The 24,055-nt window shown below is 32.1% G+C and overlaps 1 protein-coding gene across 1 annotated transcript; it reads right to left on the minus strand.

Annotated features, from left to right (window-relative positions):
- On the minus strand, positions 1 to 23,626 carry LOC139527976 (serine racemase-like). The gene is made up of 9 exons (XM_071323720.1): positions 22,868 to 23,626; positions 9,891 to 9,932; positions 9,088 to 9,254; positions 8,572 to 8,656; positions 7,607 to 7,733; positions 6,591 to 6,641; positions 3,815 to 3,942; positions 2,867 to 2,917; positions 1 to 2,125 (listed from the first exon to the last, which is right to left on the minus strand). The coding sequence occupies exons 1-9, from the start codon at positions 23,048 to 23,050 to the stop codon at positions 1,964 to 1,966; spliced, it is 996 nt and encodes a 331-aa protein (XP_071179821.1). The 5' UTR covers positions 23,051 to 23,626; the 3' UTR covers positions 1 to 1,963.
- Between the last annotated feature and the right edge of the window lie 429 nt (positions 23,627 to 24,055).

Here is a 24,055-nt window from a genome sequence, read left to right on the forward strand (position 1 = left end):
TTTTAACAACGGTAAATGTATTCTTTATTAGTGAAATTTCAGCATAAAACTAATTTAAAAAAAATCTACATTACAAATAAGATTAAATCACCGGATACCTATTTGATCACTACAATTTATAAGCATTGCAATTTAACGCTATCAACCGTAATAATAGCATTAGATGAAATTAAATGTGAAGTTTTACACTTTCGATCCGGTTTCAATTGTATAAGCATTGAAGTGCTGCATATGAAACTATTGTACAATATACGGTTATTTAATAAAACAAGTTTTCAGTTTTTCAAATGCAAAGGCTCACTAATTGGTACCATCTAATATTATTATTATGCATTTATCATTTAATCGTCTATAATATATAGAATAAAGATAAAACAAAACTATAAGATGAGTTACGTATAACATAACAAAATGTCAATATATTATTTTTTATTTATTTAGAAGGTACTCTAAGATATGGGACATTACTATTACAAATCAGTAGGACGTTTATGATAACCATTTTCATGAATACATTCTAATCTTACGAAAAACCTCGAATACCTCAAATTCGTTTAAAATAAAATGTTTACGAATAAAAAAATATATCGAACCTAGAATTACTAATTGTAAGAGATATCTCCCTTAACACATAATATACCACTTTAACGAAAAAAGAAAAACGGAATAGTATTTTCATCTTTGCTTCTTTAATCTCACATTATTATGGCATTGATAAACAAATTTAATAAGTAAACAAGACATAAAACACCGGTTTTCGTTTATATCACAACATTATATAAACAATATAAATTCAACAAAGTCATGGTTTATCTCTAAGACGATATCACAGTCAAAGATGTAAATAATTATTGAGTAACAGAGAAAAAAGAATTTGAATATGTATATGCGATATCACAACAAGAAATAAAAGAACTGATCTAAGTTGTCAAATCACTCACCTGGCTAGTGACAACAAGTACAAGGTGATTAGTGTTCTCTGTTAGTTTTAGAAAAGGACAATTACTTGAGCAGTGAGGGCATTTGGAGTTACCATAGGCAACAACCAAAGAATACAGAAAAGCGTTTCCAAGAACAAAAATTCAAACCTCACAATAAGTAAATTCGTATTCATATCTCATTTAGATAACAGATGTAACACATTATTTATGTTTGGGAAATGTTTTGGTCATTGTTTGTGTCCTGTAAATATCAGGTCAAAATATATATCAAATAAAATAGCAATAAAAATCAACATCAGGTGGCAATTTCCCAGTTACCTCATTGTTCCACTTTCTTTATCAATTTAGGTGAAGGTATAGTAACTATCAATTTCACACCTGCTTTAATAGAATCAGATCAAGGATGCTGTGACAGACATTCAAACTGGTAATAAAAATCAGAATGTTCATGCTATTGGTGGCCTTGACGGATACAGAATATCGAATATCAGAGGAATAAATTTTGAAAAGAAAACGACACAGGAGAATGGAATCAAAGATTTGAAAAACCAACACCTCCCTTCGTTCCAATCGCAACGTAATTATTATGAAATGCAGAACTATAGTTGCTCTAAGCTGGGAATAGTTAAAAAGATAACTAAGTTTTATAAACAAGCTATCTCAGACCATTCTATCCACGTGGTTCTTTCGGTGAGTTACATGCTAATTTATATGTGTCAAGATGATATTGGCCAAATTATATATTATTTTGCCCAACTATTATTAGATAAGCTTCTAAGAAGAAGGTGAACACGGTAAACCATATTTATGAAATATCATATTTAAACCGCTCGTGCTCATTGTTTATTTATTGTCAACATGTTTGTCTTGTGCCAATATTTCAATAATAGCAATGATGTTACGCATTATCTGTTGTCCACATTTTGCAATGTTAAACCGCAATGTAATTTAGACGTATATTAAGCATATTTCTATAATTGCATAAAGTTATACAAAATAAACTAATAATATTTTAAGGCATGCTATCCCTGTGGTTCCTTCTGTGAATACCATGGTAGTTTATCTATATCAACGTTTCCACCACATATAATAATGCCAATTTTCTTTATACTAGGATCCATTTGCATTAACTTTTCTGACATGGCAGCAGCTACTGTCGCTCCAGAAGCGGCTTCTATAACCAACTAGAATTTAAAAAAGAATTCAATATAATTTTAGTTTCTCCACTATGATTTTATCTAATGCATTCATAATCCGTTTGAATAAAGAACATCATATTCTATAGTTATCCCCTGGTTAGCAAATATACATGATATGCACACAGGCATGTAGATAACGTAAAACAAAAACAACTAATAAGTAAGATTGATTATTAGAACGATTGTTAATTAACATGCATTTTAAAACAAATATTACATTTCATGATCTTAATGATCATGACATGTGAATGTGATAAGAATATACCCTGTCTTTTCATTGATCAACCTGCCAGTACGGATTTTCAATCTTGCAAAAAATGTAGTTCACACGGTAACGCAGACATATCCATCTAACACCGAACAACCGATTTTGTCTTATTCCTAATGCCGAATGTAACGAAAGCAATATTCGACCCTGACTTTTGGTATTGAATATCAATTTTAAAGGAACATAATGAAGTATATATACGGAAGTTTGTCCAACTAACCATATGTGTTTAAGGTAATAACACTGAACTAAAAAATGTATGATTTTATCAGCACTATGGTAGAAACATTACCGATAGTCATTCATAAGAGCTATAATCATTAGCTCTCATGATCAAATGTCGTATGATAACGGCAAATCCCCTCAATAGTAATTATGGTAAATTTCAAACAGCTTTTAAAATGGCAGGTATGATATGAAAAAATCAAATTTAAATATAACATAAATAAAACATTTACCTTCATATGTTGAAATGCAAACTTCATCCCTTTTATCATTTCTTCATTGTTCTGAAATAAAGTTTGTGTTCTCGTAATCTATAAGTGGTTTAGTATGTGGTTATATAATAATACTTTCAAAACTTTTAAGTAAAATCAAAACCAATCATAGTCAAATTCTTCAGAAATATAAAGTTAACATAGTTATAGAATATTTTTATGGAATATATGCCATAGAATATAACTATACTGAAGTACAGTAAGGTTTCGTATGCCTGGAAATTGTAGATACGTGATTTGAATTGGCATACAATATGAACAGTATATAAAAAGATGTTAAAGGTACCAAACTTGTTAACACAACAATGTATCCATAAGAAAAGTGCCCGTTGATTTCTGGACTGTTTAATATCGGAATTAAATAAAGAAGTTTTTTTACATTTATAAGTAAAAAAACAATTAACAATGCAATAACAAACAAACAAAGACCACCAAACAACGACCGAAAGATAAACAATAGTATACACAACACACCATAGAAAAAAGCTAGGTGCTCCTTGTCAAACAAATCCTGCTCCACATTTCACAACCGATGAGTTGCTTATGAAATATCAAATCCGGTGATACGTCTTATTCTGTAGGCCACCTCAAGAGAATTGGAACAAATACTACTTTAAGCCGATTGACTGCATAAAGCATATACAATCAAAACATCACTAATTTTGTCAATATAACAGAACTATATCCACTTGCATACAAGCAGTAGCTTTAGCTTGCCATAGCTAACTTTAATTCATCAGTCGTTTCGGAAAATCATTGAACAAAGTCAGGAATATGACAGTTTTTTTTCACTCGTTCCGTTTGACTTCATTTTTGTAATTTTTTTTATTGGCTTCCTCTTTTTGAATTTACATTATAAATCGGTATTCTTGTTACAATTATTATACACGTATGTTAGTGTATACTTACAACAGTAAATACATCTTTTTCTACCAGATCACAGATAATTGGAAAAGTTAGATGGCCTAACTGCTGTAAAATTATCCCGTCTGCTATCGTATCTAAAAACTTTGGTGGATTTGGCCACAATCTTTCACCTACAATCAACTTAACAACTGAAATATATGTTTTAAAAATACACGGTTTCGCGATTTGCAAGTTTGTTTATTCAAATAAACAAGACAAAAGTTTTTTTATCAAGAAAAATTTCATACATGTAGATATTAATTTCTTTCTTTCTAACTTTGCGGAAACTATGTATACTAAGTTTCATGTCTGAATATATGATGGATCTTATCGTAAATACTCACGAAATGAGGACAATTTAGATATCACGGCTTTCAAAGAATTATCAATTCTTGATGGATTGAGTGGTTACACGACGGTGGTAATTAAAATACGTAGGATTAAGGTAAATAAATCAACGAATCAACGAATATACACGATTAGCCTCGTTTATCTTGCTGTTGTTAAGTCTCGTGCAAAGATTCTTTTTTATTTTTTAACAATTTTTGAAGATTTCTTTTTTTTTACCTGGGGTTTTTAATTTCCAAGCAATTGAGGCCTTGTCCATGTTTGGTTACTTTTATTACTTTTGGTTTACCAGCTCTTCAACGTTCGGGCTGGTTATTATTGAAAAGACATAAATGATAATGCACAATTGGAACAACGTTAACATTGTTAGCGCTTATGCTATTGCTTTAGTTTGTATAACCTTCCAACTACAGAATTTATGTTTAACATGTTAAAATAAAATTGACACAAATATAAAAGCAATCCTAAATAACGACCTCAAATTGAGAAGTTTGATATAGCCGTTCGCCCGCAACTGAGACATGACACCAGTAGACTGTAATCGTATGTTGTACGTTTAAATTGTCGCTTAGTTTCATATGAAACGCGCAATTGCCTGACAAAAGAGCATATATATATACGTACGTCTGAGTCAGTGACAATCCTACAACAGATGTATCCATCGGATCGCCATCAATGATGGTGATACATGGCTGTGTACATAATGTATATACAACTCGTCTAAACATCAACCAACAATGTTAGATCTGTTAATTTGCTTTCGCAAATTTTTAGTTCTTCCCTCGCCGGGATTCGAACCCATGCTACTGTGATATCGTGACACCAAATCGCCTGCACTGCAGCCGTCCCGTTAGACCACACGACTACCTGGGCTCTTAAAAATAGAGCTTTCGCCGGCCGTGTGTTACCTTTCCACGTCAGTTTTAATCTAGCGGCGTACTGCAGTACATGATATATAAGGCATGAAGATGTTATTGTTACAGATCAGCTTAATTATCTATAATAAAGGATCCTACAAATTAATGTAAGATACAGTCACAGAAAATAATTATATGTATAAATTGAAATCACAAAAATACTGAACTTAGAGGAAGATCAATTGGGAAAGTCCATAATCACATGGCAAAATCAAACAACAAAACGCATCAAAAACGAATGGACAAGAACTGTCAAATTCCTGACTTGGTACAGGCATTTTCAAATGTAGAAAATGGTGGATTAAACCTGGTTCTATAGCGCTAACCCTCTCACTTTAATGACAGTCTCATCAATTTCCGATATTTTTACATTGATGCGATAAATTAACAGACACAATAAATAAAATAGTCAAAATATGGGTACATCAGTCATCATCGTTTAACAATTTTAAAAGGAACAATTTAACAGAACACAAAAACATCTACTATCTACGAACACATTTACGTCTGAGTCAGTGAAAACCCTACAACAGATGTATCCATCGGATCGCCATCAATGATGGTGATACATGGCTGTGTACATAATGTATATACAACTCGTCTAAACATCAACCCAACAATGTTAGATCTGTAAATTTGCTTTCGCAAATTTTTGGTTCTTCCCTCGCCGGGATTCGAACCCATGCTACTGTGATATCGTGACACCAAATCGCCTGCACTGCAGCAGTCCCGCTAGACCACACGACCACCTGGGCTCTTAAAAATAGAGCTTTCGCTGGCCGTGTGTTACCTTTCCACGTCAGTTTTAATCTAGCGGCGTACTGCAGTACATGATATATAAGGCATGAAGATGTTATTGTTACAGATCAGCTAAATTATCTATAGTAAAGGATCCTACAAGTTAATGTAAGATATATATATATACAACTCGTCTAAACATCAACCCAACAATGTTAGATCTGTAAATTTGCTTTCGCAAAATTTTGGTTCTTCCCTCGCCGGGATTCGAACCCATGCTACTGTGATATCGTGACACCAAATCGCCTGCACTGCAGCCGTCCCGCTAGACCACACAACCACCTGGGCTCTCAAAAAAAGAGCTTTCGCTGGCTGTGTGTTTCCTTTCCTCGTCAGTTTTAATCTAGCGTCTAAACATCAACCTAACAATGTTAGATCTGTAAATTTGCTTTCGCAATTTTTTTGTTCTTCCCTCGCCGGTATTCGAACCCATGCTACTGATATATCTTGACACCTAATCGCCTGCACTGTAGCCGTCCCGCTAGACCACACGATCAATATACTATCTTAGCACACAATTGACACTACAAAGAGCTTCTTATATGAAACATTTATTGTTGATTTTACTTAATATTGAATTTGTTTTTGTTTTATTAGCTTAAATTGGTTTTATTTTATTTTATTTTAGTTTAGTGTAGTTTAGTGTAGTTTAGTTTAGTTCTTGTTCTGTTTCTGTTTATAATATAATTATTATCTTTATCTCACAATTCAATTACCTGATCGCATGCATTTTTCAGCCATTTTGCCTTCAGGTTCTACCATAAACACTGAAAAGAAAACAACATTATATTTAGATATTATGTAAAGCACAACAACTGCTCAATGTATTGTATTAATGTTGCAAACGAAACTTATCTGCACAGGTGGAAATGAACCATTAGTCATTGATGACATAATAAGTACAACGAAAATCAATGGTTTCAATATCTATTATCAAATATGCATTGCTTTTTAGTTCAAGTATTTATTAGGTTCTGTTAAATGTGAAAGCGGTTTTCCGAAGTCACATAAAGACTCATAAATCGAGAGATAACGTATACAAATAGTGTAAATCACACTTCAGACCAGACGCTTTTACAAGATAATTACCGTCTGATATGTTAGTGCTATTTGTCATGCGTTTCGAAACATACATATCTGGTACAAGGAACGTCCACAAACAGCAAAAAGCGACAGAGGTAACAATTAATGCTACAGATATGAAAACAAATACACAGGGGCTTCGTAACAAACAAATCAAATCGAGTTAGCGAATGCATATTATAGGATTTAAAAAAAAAATCGGAGTACACTTAGAACTGTCTTTTTGATCCCCGGAAGAAAACTTTATCTGGAGAATATTATATGAAATGAGAAAATGGAACGTATATAAAACTATTGAAGAAATAGAATATAAATATGTGTCTAGTTCAATCAAATGTATAAAAAAAGATGTGGTATGATTGGTTATGAGACAACACTCAAAAAGAGACCAAATGGCAAAGATATTGAAAACTTGAGGTCACCGTACGGCCTTCAATAATGAGCAAAGTCATACCGCATAGTCAAGATATAAAAATATAACAGAAAATATAATGCAGTTTTTGACCATCTGTCAGCTTGTAGAATAAATCAATTGTAAGGATTTTATCAAAAATTTACCATATGAAAATCCGGCTTATGCACCTACACAACAACGGCTCGTTGCCGCCTTACACACATGTATGTAAAAAAATACATATAAAACAATTACCTTTTATATTCTCCTTGATAGCTTTAGCTGCAATAGATATACCAGATATCATTCCACCTCCACTAGCTGATACTAATATTGCATCTAAATCTGGTACTTCTTCTAAAAGCTCCACTGCCATAGTCCCCTGTTTATTGATAACATTTTTGATTTAGTGTAAATCAGATTTAATGTTTATTCAATATTGATTTTAAAAAAATCATGTAACAATTCTCAAATTATCCAAAAGAATTCGCCTTCGACGGACGACAACAACTGATGCGGTTACAAATTAGGGATAGGCGAATGAATGTATTTCAAGAGTTCTACTAGATTGTTTCTTATATCAACCCTATCCCTCTCTGTAAATTTAAGAGAGCCGTGGTGTAGTGATTAGTGAATCGGACTACTAACACAAAGGTTCCTGGTTCGATTCCCGTTTCGGGATGAAAATTTCAGGGACTGAATTTTCGGCTCTCCCTTTTTCCGAGTTTTGTCTTGAGGAAACGATGATAGTCTGTCGAAAGGGGACGATAAATGGCTGACCCGTGTTATCTCTTGCACGTATAAGACACCCTTGTAGATTTCGAAAAAGAGTAGGATAATGCCGCTACAAGGTAGCACTCGCACCCGCAAAGTGGAAAGGGATTAATATAAGTTACAAAACTTGTTTCCCAATCCTGTTAAATCTTGATATTTGTTTGTCTCATATGCACATAAAGAACAAACAAGGCAAGCATGATGGCTGTTATGACACAAAGTCCTCGTCGTCGTGGTTATTGAGTTTTCAATTATATATAAATGAAAAGGGTCGTCTTAAGCTTGTAGAGGGGTGATATGTGTTGTTTTTTTTGCTCAGTGTTGAAGGCCGCACTGTGACTTTGAGATGAAGAACAGCAATGAACGCGCTGTTCCTATGTTTTTGTGTGTGTTTTTGCTGTGTATGTACTGATTTTATGTCATGGACAATTGTGTATTTATAATACCTGTCCCGCGATAACGTCGTAATGGTCTGCCGAATGAACAATTGCATATCCTTTCTCTTCTGCTATCTTGGCACATGTTTCTTTTCTGGGAAAACATATAAAGTCAATGATGATAACAATAGCAATAAAATAAGAGTATCCTATTATAAATCAATAAAAACATACATTATAAATGTTATAGACGTTTTGATTCAAACGTATCAAACTGCATACGTATGATCGATTGTACAATGTAAACATGATTTACAACATGAGTACAACTCCCTACTGGAAGCGATCAGATTTAAATAAACGTATGATATGTAAGACAGTGCGCATGACACAATGATTCGTGTAGCCTTTCATAATGTAGACTGAAGATCAAAGGTTCTGGAACCCAGATACATTTGTAGGCATCAAAGCCGAAAATTTGCGACATTTGGTTGTTTGAGAATATTTGCCTCATTGGCAACCATACCACATCTCCATGTTTTATACTGCTATACATTTAACATTTAAATATTTGTGTAAACTTACCTTGCAGTTGGGTTAGGTTCACAAAATATTAAATCTGCTCCATAACCTTTGATAGCCGCAGCCTTGACCTTAGGTGCTGTTCTTGGAATGACAACCGAACATTCGACATCTGACATACGGGATGCCCAAGCTGTAGCTTGACCATGGTTACCACTACTGTGAGTGACCTATAGTAATTGATATAGTTTATGATAATAAAAAAGACCTACAAGTTGACAACAATATGGCAAGGGTTAAATATAATACTGATGACCAAATATCTATATCTTCAACGGGAAACCTAACAATTGAACTGGTGTAAATACATATATTGTAGGTAAACTATTTTCGTATCAGACAATCCCTGACTCCGGATGTCATGTTGATATAACTTCGATCAGGGTAAGCATCCAAAAAAACTGGAATGATTGACACAGCAAATTTCATTTTGTTGTAAGCATGACGGATATCGATGACATAATATAAGATAGTATTGTTAAGATATCATAATTTAAAATTTATTACTAGTATAGTTTTTTCCCCGAAACATTTACATTCAAAGAGACATGTTGTTTCTGTTATAGATATTTTTATGATTCTATTAATAAATAGTTCTGTTAATGGGTGTTTTGAAAAATTCTAAATAAACGTGCAATAGATAAAAATTGGTATTGTTCTGTATAGAGAATTGGTAAAAATGATGAATCCCTTATCTTGGCACAGTGGTAGTAAATATTCATAATATCAGTGAATATATGGCTTATAATTCAATGTACAAATAATTGCAAATGTTGTAATAAGGTGGGAATTTGAACATAACTTACCACTCCTTTTAATTTTGGATCTGCTTCTTTCAATTTTAAAATCTGAAATATAAAATCATCTATAATTTTCAAGTCGTATTAAATTAGTTCGATTGTTAAACGTCCTATCTTGTATTTTTTTTTTCAGTTTGAGAGAAAACATTTATCTATATATCTAATTCGATGTAAGGCTTACATTGTACGTCAGCATATAATGCCTATAATAAACAAACTTAGTTTTTGAATTGGTCTTTATAGTTTTATTCTTCTTTTTTTAAATCTCACCACGACTATTATTTTGATAATTTTCAAGTCGTATTAAATTAGTTCGATTGTTAAACGTCATATCTTGTATTTTTTTCAGTTTGAGAGAAAACATTTATCTGTATATCTAATTCGATGTAAGGCTTACATTGTACGTCAGCATATAATGCCCATAATAAACAAACTTAGTTTTTTAATGGGTCTTTATAGTTTTATTCTTCTTTTTTTAAATCTCACCACGACTATTATTTTGATTGTTTTTAAAAATTATGAATTCACAAATTTTATTGAGATACTGAATCTCCAGGAGTATCGTTACCTGATGTCATTCGCATGACAGTAAAATTTGTTGAGGTATCACATTCATTTGATGGGATGTAAGAATATGCAGACATGTTCGGAATGATTGACCATCCAAATATAAGCTCTTTGTGCGTTAAGTGCAGATACCTATTGTTGAAGACTGTATGTTGAAATTAAAATGTCTCTTGACTATTTGTCCTAGGTTGCTGACTAATTGATATTTACGAACATTCGTTTTATACACGTACATGTACAAGTCATCAATCAGAGGCTTATAAAGGATTTTGAAATATGGAGAACTTCCCGATAATTGAATATATACCGCCGATTAATATTGTGAAATACATAATTTGTTTTATTTTTCTAGCAATCGTAACACATGGATGCGCTCTCTATGCCTCCTGAATACGTAATTGCACGCTTGGGAAAATGTGTTCCTGGTTTTTAACTGTAACGCATAACTCTTCATTAGATTTTGAACGTACTGTTACAGTATAGTAAACATAATTGTGGACACAGCAATAAGATCAGATATAAGACCCTATGAGCTCGGTGTAAATTAAAAATAATAAATTAAAAATCATTATTTAATGAATTTGCTCGATTAACCTTGAAATTAAGACTTATAAAAATTTGCGTGTATCGAGTGAAACCCCTAAATAAAATAATATAGGGTTCTTGAGGACTTTCCAGCGGGATGATCGATAGAAATGATATATTCTTATTAAGTATGTTAAAAAGTGCGAGCTTTAGCTGGCTATCTTCAGACTACCATTTTCTGCGGAAAATATCTTTACCAAGTGAGAACATGGCAGTTGTTTTTCACCTGTTCTGTTGATTGATAGCGTTTGATTTTGTTTATTTCTATGAATTTTCCCTTTTTGAATTTGCCTTTGAGTTGGTATTTTAGTTATTCTTTGATATACAATGCCGTTTTGTTCGACAGAGGTCAATATGAGACTCCAATTTTCCCTATCCACCCAACCTTCAGATTCATAAATTGTAAACATGCTTTCTTCATAATCGATTAGTTACACTAACCACTATTATTATCTATTATAACATCCTTTTAATCTTAAAATACATGTTTTATAATTTATTAAACAAGTACATGCGGTGGGTATAAAAATGTACGACGTGTTAATATCCGTTTTACTAAGTACAGTTATATTACGGTTATAAATAAGATATATGTACACACTTAATAGGTTTTTCATTGAAGATTTAAAGATTACTGCACTTTCAATTTTGTATTCATTTCACTTCTGCATACAAGATTATGCATAAGAAGACATTCGTCAATTTTATGATATGTAATTTACAAGTTAAAGTAGATTTTGGCTGTTTGTGAATATTTGCCTCATTGGCAACCATACCACATCTCCATGTTTTATATTTCATCAACATTCATTGGCAATTATATTTCAAGTTTCACCTTTGACTTAAACAATTCAATGATCAAATTATATTAATATTCAGTGAAAAGAGATGCATGTGTCTGGATTTTTATAAATACACACGAACTTATACCGATGGAGACGCATTTGTATGCCTATTTGTAAATACACAAAATAACGATTAAAATAGAACGTTAAAACAAGTGACAGATTAAATATTTGTAAAATGCAGGTTATCTTAATACATGCATCCTGTTTGATAAAATAAGTGTGTTAGAATGCATCGACAATTATAAGGAGTATGTGGTTTCTTGTCGCAAACTCATAGTTAAATTAATTTTAAGATTGAAACAACAATGCTGCTTGATATCAAACGCATTTTTTATGAATTTTACTCTCTAAAACCATTGTCATTTCAATTGCACTACCCACCAGTATAATTTTATATGTTTGTTTTTATTTGCTGATATTTACTCTTTATTTTCTTCGTGGAAAATCTAGTAAACAAATTTAATCACACAACAAAAGAAAGAAAAGCCATCAAGCGCATTTACTTGTCATCATACTATAAAAAGTAAAATCACAAAAAAACTGAACTCCGAGGAAAATTCAAAACGGAAAGTTACTAATCAAACGGCAAAATCAAAAGCCTTAGCACACCAAACGAATGAACAGCAATTGTAATATTCCAAATTTGGTACAGACATTTTTTTATGTAGAAAATGGTTGATTAAACCTGGTTTTATAGCTAGCTTAGTCTCTCGTGTATGATATAAAAGTCGCAAACAATTTCGTTATCTTGAAAACGATGTGTGAACAAAACAAACAGATATAAAAGGTAAAAATGTCAAAACTACATTTCTTTGCATTGCTTGTATTGTCCTGTGGATTTTACTCTCTGATACTCCTGTACTAATACTTTCATCTCTTGTTATATTGTTAATCTTTATTTCCAAAACCGAAAAAAAAAGAATTCGAAACGATGTCTCAACATATTTGTAATGAAAATAAATATTAAATTAAAAAAAAAACCCATCATAAGTTAAAACTATGACAATGTCATCCTACTGCAGTTGGATGTTGATTTTTTTTTAATTCAACCAGAGTGCTTAGTAAATGTCCAAATGATTTTTCCCTCTTCGTTTTTGGTGCATCGAATAAAGAGGTTAACATACATCTAGATTTTATATTGTACTTTACATACACCGACATACGTATAAATATTTCAGAAACAAAGATTCAGCTAACACAATACGATTGAAATTTGAATTCTTGAGAATTTATAAAATTTTCAATATTGTCCGCAATGTATTGATTTCCTTTGTATCCTCTTGAAATATGTATGATAGGCTTTTTTGGAAGTTTTTTATGAACTTATCTGCTTTCTGTAAATCATTTATAAGTTATAAAATACATCGATAATATACCATTATTTAATAATCAATGTTTAAAAGTCACCAATATGTGCTAGTATTGAAATTCAAAGTGTTATTCGGTCATTACAAGTGTTATTCGGATATTAACAGTGTTATTTGGTCATTCGAGGTACCGGCTTTGTTGTGTATAATTCATTTGTTTAAAATTGATTTACCCACATCTAAATGTTCGGAACAATTGTAAAAAGAGTGTCAAAAGCGCCTGGATTTATTCTATATTTGTTCTCGTCCTAAACATTGATGCAGACTTCAATTTAAGTATGCATTAATCAATCAAAAGTTTCACTTTCATCTGCAGTTTACTCAAAATTTACAACCACTTGCAATGAATCAACAATCTGTAAAATTGCTGAGATAAGCAGGCGATAAATAGACAGATTTCTACCAAGGTTTTATCCATGTGTCAACAATGAACTACCCAAGATCGACTTGCAAGTTTATACGTCGAATAATTGATTTTGTAGTACATAATATATAATCAAATCAGATTCATTCAAATGTAACACATCAAAAGGTTAAAGATCTTTGATCTTTTTATTTAGTAATAAACCTATTACGTGATTTTTAATCTAAAAAAAATCGTCTTCCTATTTTCTATCGATAATTATAATTGAAAAATACATTTAAAACATATACCATATTTGATAATAATTATAGAAGATAATATTGATTTTTGTAAACATGAAATATTTTTTATGATACGTATCTTATTTATCCTTAATTTAATAGCAACTAGAAGCTTCCAATATGTCTGATTAAAACAAATTTTGGCGAGAGAAGGTCATACTCACTCAATATACTAACTGAGTATCTCATTTTGTTACTTTCTGATTATGCATGATATATTTCTAACCATATATCATCAAAGAATCCAACCTTAACACTCTCGTCAATACCGGAGCGAGTTAAACATAATAATGATGTGTTTGTTTATTCTACATTTGTCTAGAGGTAAAGGGGAGGCGTTGATATCTCACCAAAACGTTTAACTCGCCGGTAAAGTCAGGAGTCTCTGGCTTTTTTCCGTCTTGTATTTTGTTTAATTTCAGTTCATTAACATGTTTGAGAGTTAAGTGTGTACGACCATTTTCAATGAGCAATTACACATTTTTGTTCGAACTCCGAAACAGCGGTTACGTCCTCTTTACTACGCTACGTTGACTTTAACGAAGCAACGTCACCACTGTTTCGGAGTTTGATTTTTGTTTATGGGCTGTCTGAAGCATATCCTTCGGTGCGGGATTTAGTCACTGTGTTGAGGACCCACTATGGGCATTGGACTGTTTCTTCCCTTTGGTCAAATTGTTGTCTGTTTGACACATTCCCCATTTCCATTCTCAATTTTATCTTCATAATGAAATACTCTTCAAAATACTTTATTCCCACAGTTCTAGAGTCTTTTTTCTTGTATCCAAATAGTTTGCATTAGTTTAAATTAATTATTGAACTTTATGTGACAATAGTACTGTGACGTAGACATTATATGTTTTAAGTCATAATTTAAATGTTCAGTTAATACAAAGTCCATCTCAATATATATTGCTTGCTTGAACAAATTCTGCTGCGTAAATATGTGCACCCAATTCAATGATACAATAACATAAACAAGGTCACAATCTGGGGTTTTGAAACATAATATGTTTATTTGTACGGATTTCAATATCTTCTCATCGTGGGAAAAACAAAATGAAGTCTCTTTACGTGGAAAAAATTATAAGGAACAAAATACTGAATGGAAAATAGTTATCCGTTACAGGTTTTGTGATTTATAGTTTCACTATTTACAAAATAAAAGTTGTGAAAAGTCAGTTCAATTTATTATTAGACCACCAAAAATTGTTCATTTATTACGCCCAAATGATGACTTTTTAGATTTCTGTCAGTTATTTACGTCGTTGGGTTGCTGTCTCATATATAATAAAAAAAAAAAGAAGAGATGCACATATTCATCAGAGACAAAATAAAGAGAATGTCAACAACTATAACAACGATATTCCCGTGCTTGCATTTCCTATCATGATTTTCATGATAGAGGGTTACTGCTCACAAGGAAGCTATTAAACCAAGAGTTCCAAATGGTGAAGTTGAAATCATCCCTTCGTAAATTTTACGGACGCCATCACGAGTTGGTTGACCGTTATGGAATAACCGTTTCACAAATGATATCGGATATGTTCCTTACGTCGTAACTACAATCCCCTTCCCTTTCATGAATGTGACCTACCGAATTAGACTATTTACCGGATTTGTAATCACATAAGCAACACGACGGGTGCCACATGTGGAGCAGGATCTGCTTACCCTTCCGGAGCACCTGAGATCACCCCTAGTTTTTGGAGGGGTTCGTGTTGTTTATTCTTTAGTTTTCTATGTTGTGTCATGTGTACTATTGTTTTTCTGTTTGTCTTTTTCATTTTTGGCCATGGCGTTGTCAGTTTGTTTTGGATTTATGAGTTTGACTGTCCCTTTGGTATCTTTCGTCCCTCTTCTGTAAGCAACAAAATTGAATTTGTATCTTGAATTTAAGAACACAACAATCAATTAGAAGGTGTTAAAAGCTTTTGTTTTTATTTTTTCTTGTTCTCGTCCTAAATATGAGTGCAGATCTATTTGTATCTTAAAACTAAGACTACAACAATCATTTAGACAAGCGAAAGCTTCTAGGTTTATTCCTGACTTGTTCTGGTCCTAAACATCAGTGCAGACATATTTGTATTTTGAAAATAAGAACACAACAATCAATTAAAAGGACGAAAGCTTCTGGATTTATTCCTAAATTGTTATCGTCCTTAATATGAGTGCAGACCTATTTGAATCTTGAATTTAAGAACGCAACAATCAATTAGACGGACAAAAGCTTCTGGATTTATTCTCTACGTGTTATCGTCCTAAATATGAGTGCAGAGAACGTAACATGCAATCATACCGACAAAAGCTTCTGGATTTATTCCTAAATTGTTATCGTCCTTAATATGAGTGCAGACCTATTTGAATCTTGAATTTAAGAACGCAACAACCAATTAGACGGACAAAAGCTTCTGGATTTATTCTTTACGTGTTATCGTCCTAAATATAAGTGCAGAGAACGTAACCTGCAATCATACCGACGAAAGCCTCTGGATTAATTCTTTGATTGTTATTGTCCTGAATATGAGTGCAGATCTATTTGTATCATGAATTTAGGAACGCAACAGTCAATTAGACGGGCGAACACTGCTGGATTTATTCTTGACTTATTATCGTCCTAAATAAGAGTACACACCTATCTGAATCTTGAAAATAAGTACGCAACAATCAATAAGACGGACGAAAGCTTCTGGATTTATTTTCTACTTGTTTTCGTCCTAAATATGAGTGTCTCTTGAAAATAAGAACGCAACATCAATCGACCAATTTCCTCTTTAGGTACAATTTACATAAAATTTGCAAAGAAGCAGTGATTCGTTAATGCTGAGATAATCATACGATCAATAGACAGTTTTCTACCCAGGTCTTATCTATGTGTTAAAAATAAACTACCCAGTATTCAATTGCAAGTTTAGCTGTCGAATAATTGATTTTGTAGTTAATAATTAATAACATGAACTCAAATCAGGTTCATTCAAATGTAGCACATTTGAATGTTTCTTTGATGCAAAGCAATTGTCCATTGTACATGTGTAAATGCCGTAGAATATTAAAATATATAATAAAAAGAGATATAATGTGTCAAGTTTATCACACATATTTAGATTTGTTACAAAAGATCGGCGAAAGATACCAAAGGGACATTCAAACTCATAGATGAAAAAACTGGCAACGCCATAGCTAAAAAGGAAAATGAAAAACAGACAAACTATAGAACACAAAATACAACATAGAAAAATAAAGACTAAAACAACAATAACTCCAACAAAAACAGGGGATGATCTCAGTTGCTCCGGAAGGGTAAGCATATCCTGCTCCATATGTTGCACCCGTGGTGAACACAATATATACCCATATCCATCGCAATAATAAAGAAAGTAGAGATATGAAGATTTATTTGCAAGTCTGCGGGCTCATGGTTTCTTTTTCAAGAATCAACGCTTATCCATTGTATCTATATCACTTAATGCATACATCTGTAGGCGACATCTTGCCATTTTGCAATTGAACATATATTGCGCAGTAAAACAAATTCAGGCGGGATGCTATCACACTTATTCAATCTACCAACTTTCTAACTGAGTATATAAATATATCTTAATATGCATGAATTTTTGTCTATCCTCAGTATCATCACAGTATCAGTTCTAAACACTTCCATCAATACTGGAGCGAACTAAACACACATTACTTTAAATGAAATACTCTTCACTTTACAAGATCAAATGCTATATTACCACAGTTGTACGAGCATTGTAAAACAAACAGTTAACATTAGTTTTGATTCATACTCTGAACTTTATATAACAATAACTGAAGTAAATATCATAATTTGCATAAGTACGAAGTTCATTTCAACTCATATTGATTGCTTGAATAAACATAGCTGCTTAAATATGTGCACACAGTGATAAAATACCATTAACAAAAAGATACAAACTGTGCTTTGAAACATGATATGTTTATTTGTACGGATTTAAATGTCTCCCCATTTACTAGGGCAAAACAAACTAAAGTCTGGAGGAAAAAAATTCAGTGGTTGTCGTTTGATTATGTTTTACATATTTGTTTTTCGTTCATTTCTTTACATAAATAAGGCCGTTAGTTTTCTCGTTTGAATTGTTTTACATTGTCTTATCGGGGCCTATTATAGCTGACTATGCGGTATGGGCTTTGCTCATTGTTGAAGGCCGTACGGTGCCCTATAGTTGTTAATGTCTGTGTCATTTTGGTCTTTTGTGGATAGTTGTCTCATTGGCAATCGTACCACATCTTCTTTTTTTTTTATAAAAATACTTAATTTATTGATTGTTGTTTGCTTTACGCCACATTAGCACAAAAAGGCTATTATCGCGGCGAGAGCTAATTCGAAAAATTTTACTATTAAAGTAAATTTTGAAAATGTCTGAAGGAACAAAATACTTAATAATACAAAATAGTTGTCCTTTACAGGATATAAGATTCATATTTTCACTATTGACAAAACTATCGTAAAAAGCCTGTTCATTTCTCATTATGAATCAACAAAAAGCTGTGCATTTATAACGTCCGATGGATGATATGTAGATAGTGTCGGTTATTAATGGTTTGGGTTGCTGTCTCATATATAAGATAACGAGATGTGGTCGGATTACCAATTAAACAACTATCCACCAGAGGTCCTACCATGACAAAATGTAAAACAATTTAAAGAGAAAACCAAGGGGCGGATTATAAATGATATTGCTTTTTATTCATATAGATATCGTTGTCAATGCAAAGGATGATGTTTGTTCATCAATGCAACTAAATTAATGTTAATAACAGTTATAGGTACCAGTATTATATTTTAATACGCAAGACGCGTGTTTCGTCTACACAAGACTCATCAGTGACGCTCAGATCAAAATAGTTAAAAAGCCAAACAAGTACAAAATTGAAGAGCATTGAGGACCAAAAATTCCAAAAAAGTTGTGCCAAATACGGCTAAGGTAATCATTTCCTGGGATAAGAAAATCCTTAATTTTTCGAAAATTTCAGAGTTTTCTATCAGGAAATTTATATAATAAAATTAACGGTACCAATTTTCTTGCACCAGATGCGCATTTCGACAATACATGTCTCTTCAGTGATGCTCGTGGCCAAAACATTTGAAATCCAAAGCTTATATAAAACATAATAACCATATAATTGATATTCACATCAACAGCCAATGCTGACTACTGTGCTGATGATACCCTCGGGGACGAAACGTCCACCAGCAGTGGCATCGACCCAGTGGTGTAAACAGTTATCAAAGGTACCAGGACCTATAATTTGATACGCCAGATGCGCGTTTCGTCTACACAAGACTAATCAGTGACGCTCAATTCAAAATAGTTAAAAATCCAAACAAGTACAAAGTTGAAGAGCATTGAGGACCCAATAAACTAAGTCTTATAGAAATATCACTTCTCATTGTACTTATAGTAGTACACAACTACTTGAGGTGATATTTAATGCACATTAATTTTGAAATAAGTCCATCATTTTATGGACCGTGAAAAATGAGAGATGTATATCAAGAGATCATTCACCTTTTGTACGAGACGGTTATTGACACCAAGTATAACTTCTATAGATGGTCATCGATAAATAATTCATATTTTGTCTATTTGTAATTGCGTTTTTGTGTTTGTAGTACATAATATACTTACGGGTATAAAAATATCAATTACAAACAGTCAGGATATTGTAATTCAAAAAGTTTTAATGCCCTAAATTGGGACGCATGCAATGTCCTATAGAGTGTTGTTTTCATTTTTAAGATAGTTGAAAATGTTTTAGAATATGTGTTTATGAGAAAATCTTACATAATGTAGCAATAATGCATTTTCTCTTTGAAATTTGAAACACATATTATTTTTAAACTTCTGTGAGTTTTGTCAGATTACTATTTTATTTCAGGGGAGGGCTAGGATGAAATTTAAAGTGTAAAGCCAGGACAGAAGTTTAGAGTAAAAAAAGAGGCAGGCTGAACAACTTGGCAAAAAAACCAAAACACGTCAGGATGACAATTTATATGTAAAACGTCAGGATAAACTAATAGAAAAAAGAGATTACAACTAAAAAAATGCCCCCCCCCCACCCCGTGAAAAATGGTAGCTCCCTTGTGCCTACACTTTTGATATTTTGACCATAAATTTTATATTGCTGTATACTATCCATTATTGTCTGTCTATCCACACTAGTTACATTCTAATCAAATGAAGACACAATTTTAGATTCGAATTATATGATACGTTCCACCATAATGAATTGCTTGATACAGTTTGTATTTTATTATAATGTAATACTCATAATATTGAAGTATTCCCAGACTGCCTCTATATATATATCAGAATCATATTGTTCCTAAGAGAACCATTTAATGTTATTGATAAAAAGACCATTAAGCTTGCTTCCTGATGGTTTTAAGGGAATTAAAACATCACTTTATGTTCCACTATTGAATAACATGAACGATTGTAACATGTTTTTAATTATTTCTGAAAGTTTTAGCTGGCAAATTGATAAGCTGGTTCTCGGCTGACTACTACACTTGTTTGAGTGAAGCGTAATACAAGCGGATTCCAGTTTAGCAAATTGACGCACGAACGAAGTATGAAATGTAAAATAATAATTATAAAAAAGGAACTCCGAGGAAAATTCAAAACGGAAAGTCCGTAATTTCAATTTTGGATAAGTCTCCTGTCATTTTACACATGAACCTATGCTTGACTATTTTCAAACAAGTAACATTATCAAATTATCATGATCAAGATTGTATCATATTTGTAATTAGTTCTATAAGTTTTTGTTGGCAAATTTACATATGAACGTAGTATACAGATATATTATATTTGATTCTTCTATTTCCGGGTAATAAATAGATATAGGCAGATGTGGTATGAGTGCCAATGAGACGACTCTCCATCCAAGACACAATTTATAAAAGTATAGGTCAAGGTACGGTCTTCGACACGAAGTCTTGGCTCACATCGAACAACAAGCTATAAAATGTAACCGGGAGACTGGCTACTGATTTGAAGTTGATCACGAGCTGCAACCCACGACCGGATGCAGACATTGGCGATGCCAACGATAGACAATGACTATGATCTAGTCATGTACGTCATTTGACTGAGAATACCCGTTTTAACTCCACTTGTAGAATTAGACACAAGTCTAATGCAGAAGTTAACAATTTAATGATGCAGGATGGAAAACATGTAGTTCTCAATTATGTTACACATTGAGCGGATGTTGTCAGTACGACTGCCAGACTTTCACTGAAGTAAGAACTTCAGAAAGCATATTTAAAACAAGAATTTACAAGGTTACAATTTCATAATACACACGAGATTACTGAATGACAATGAAATAATACGATAAGCACATAAAGGATTAACAAAAGAATATAACAAAAGTCTGTCGTTTGAGTGTTAGGCTGAATAGCGCCGTAATTGAAATGACTAAAGGATTAATTATTCTTTACGTAAAAACTTAAAAACAATTTAAGCTGTCAGTGACTTTATTTATTATTTACAAAAAGAATTATCTTGAAACAAATCTGACTTTGTGAAAATATACTTGACACTTAATTGTTACTTTTACAATACAAAAAGCTTATAAAGAAAAATCGTTACATCATAATGAAATTACTTTGACGGACACATATTGCAAATAAAATGATTTCGGTAAAATAATGAATAATTTAACAATATAATGACAATTTATGACAGAACAGTTTGTCAGTGAAAGCTCAAAAGTATCAGATTTATGACGAATACCTTTTTTTAAAATAGTTTCAAATGAAGATGGATAATTTACACAAATTATCGCTATCACAAAAATCTGATTATTGTATAAATAAATGAAATAATTTTACCATTTCAAAGTATAGTACCTAATATGCAAGAATAAACAAATAGATGATTGAAATCATAATGCATTTTCGAGCAGCTTTGGTACAGATGAGCTCAGCTGGGGATTCAAAGCATTGCTGATATTTCATTATCTATATTTGAGTATTGATGGGAAATTGTACAACAAAGCAATAAACATTCGGAAAAATAGAACGGCATTTCAATTCAAACGTATCTCAATAATATAATCACTTCATCAGAATACAAACCTACTCAGAATAATAGTTTTGTTAGAAATATTTGTCATGCTTTGATAAAAATAGTTTTGCAATTAATCGTTTCTAAATATAACTAAATCAGGAAATTTAAACGTGTATCTATTTTAAAATAAGGAAGTTATTCTTGTCAGACGTAACTATTGTTCAAAACCCACTCAATAATTTCCTCAAGCAAACAGTTAAAAATAGTAAAAATTATTTCAAAATATTCACATTTTTTCATTTTTGTGTGTGATCAACATCACGTAGCCTTTAAGTTTATGTACGATTGACATGATTGATTGATTGAGTGTTGGTTGTTCAACGTACAGTGGCAAATATTGCATATATATTTACGACGGACGCGGTTAACGTGTTTACTATCAAGCAAGAACAAAATCTGTAAAATATGAAATTCCCACATTTCCAAGGTATATGATTCTATATGAAACACAGAGAGAGAAGTTGCTAAACCAATGATAGAACTGCAAACAAGCAAGGTCACACAGCTTACGAGTTGTAAACTCGGAACAAAAGAGGCAAATTACTGTTGGTTTTGAACATTATAATAACAATATATACTTTTTATGAAATGCAGACCTGCGTACAAAATTATTCTGATCGGCATTTAACTTAAAGTGAAAATGATTTCCTTTTGTTTAAGGTGTACCATATGTCCGAAAAGTAAAAGAACAAACAACCGAACCCCGCGGAAAATTTAACGGAAAGTACCTCAGCAAATATAAAATCAAAAGCTGAAATACATCAAACGAATGGATAACAACTGCCATATTCCTGACTTGGTACAAATGCATTTTCCTACTGTTTTATAACAACCTATATACTTACTGAATTTAGTGCTCCTCTTGCTTTAAAGGATCCAGTTTTCTGTAAATTTTCACATTTGAAAAATGCTTCTCTCCCAATCAATTTATTAAAAGTCGAACTTGTAAAAACAGGGGTTCTGTGAACAAACGGCTTTATCCTTTCGTGTGCTTTTTTAATATCATCAATAGTTGTCCGACTCGACATTTTCACAGTACAGATGAAGTCGATATTTCAGTTTGTGACCTAATACATGTACCAACTTCCTTCCTTTTAACAGTGTATTTAACTTGTGTTTTATACTGATTTCAAACTAGTATAAAATCCATACTTGCTCGTCTAACCGTAAAGTCTAGATCTGAAACACGAAACGTTTTTTAAACCACAAATTAAAATGCTTTACTAAAGATTTATGATGCACGAATATATTACTAAAGATAGTATAAATGTACTATAAAACGTAATTTTTACATCGGATTATGATTCAAATAAACATATGTTGATACAAATATCGAGATATTCACAAAGAACCAATAAGACAGGTAAAAATCTTTTTTTAATACAAATGCAAATTTATAGAAATAGAAATGCACCATTTTAAATGAATCAGACATTAAAAATCAATTCGACCTTAAGTTAATAAATAGACGGGTGACTGCATTTCTTATTATATGCTATTCCAATAAATCATAAATAAACCATGAAATCAATGACTTCGTTTCGTCATATTCAATTCTCGTTTTTAACTCACAGATTGAACACGTTTTATTATAATAAAAAAAAAAAAACAGACAGAAAAATGTACTAAATTATATATTGATTAATATTTCAATCCATTATTTTTAATTTAGCAGACGCAGATTCCACGAAGCTGATCTTTTTCCAATAAAAACGGTCTTTTAACCTATAGGTTTTTTTTAAACAATTCTCAGAATGTTCGCTTCACATCTGACTCTGGTGCTATTACAAAAAAGTGGGAAATTTGTAGATGCCAAAAGATTGATTTACTGCAATATTTGGTAGTTCATGATAAAAGTCATCATATATAAAAAAAATTAAAGATTATTTTGTTTATAGATATGTGACCTACCATGACATTTCCAGGCCTTCAGAGGTGAAACGTCATTGTGAGAAAAACGCCGCCAACTACATAATTGGGACTAGCCACGATATGTTCAGGCTTATGGTGGTACCTTGTCTAAAACTTTTTTT

This window comes from Mytilus edulis, chromosome 6 (genome assembly GCF_963676685.1).
Source record: "Mytilus edulis chromosome 6, xbMytEdul2.2, whole genome shotgun sequence".
Taxonomy (NCBI): Eukaryota; Metazoa; Mollusca; class Bivalvia; order Mytilida; family Mytilidae; genus Mytilus; species Mytilus edulis.

Coding starts and splice junctions, on each gene's coding strand:
- LOC139527976 (XM_071323720.1), bottom strand. CDS start 23,050: ATGTCGAGTCGGACAACTATTGATGATATTAAAAAAGCACACGAAAGG. Junction 7,734..8,571: donor ACGACGTTATCGCGGGACAG/GTATTATAAATA, acceptor ATCAATAAACAG/GGGACTATGGCAGTGGAGCT. Junction 3,943..6,590: donor TGAAAAATGCATGCGATCAG/GTAATTGAATTG, acceptor AGTTGATTGTAG/GTGAAAGATTGTGGCCAAAT.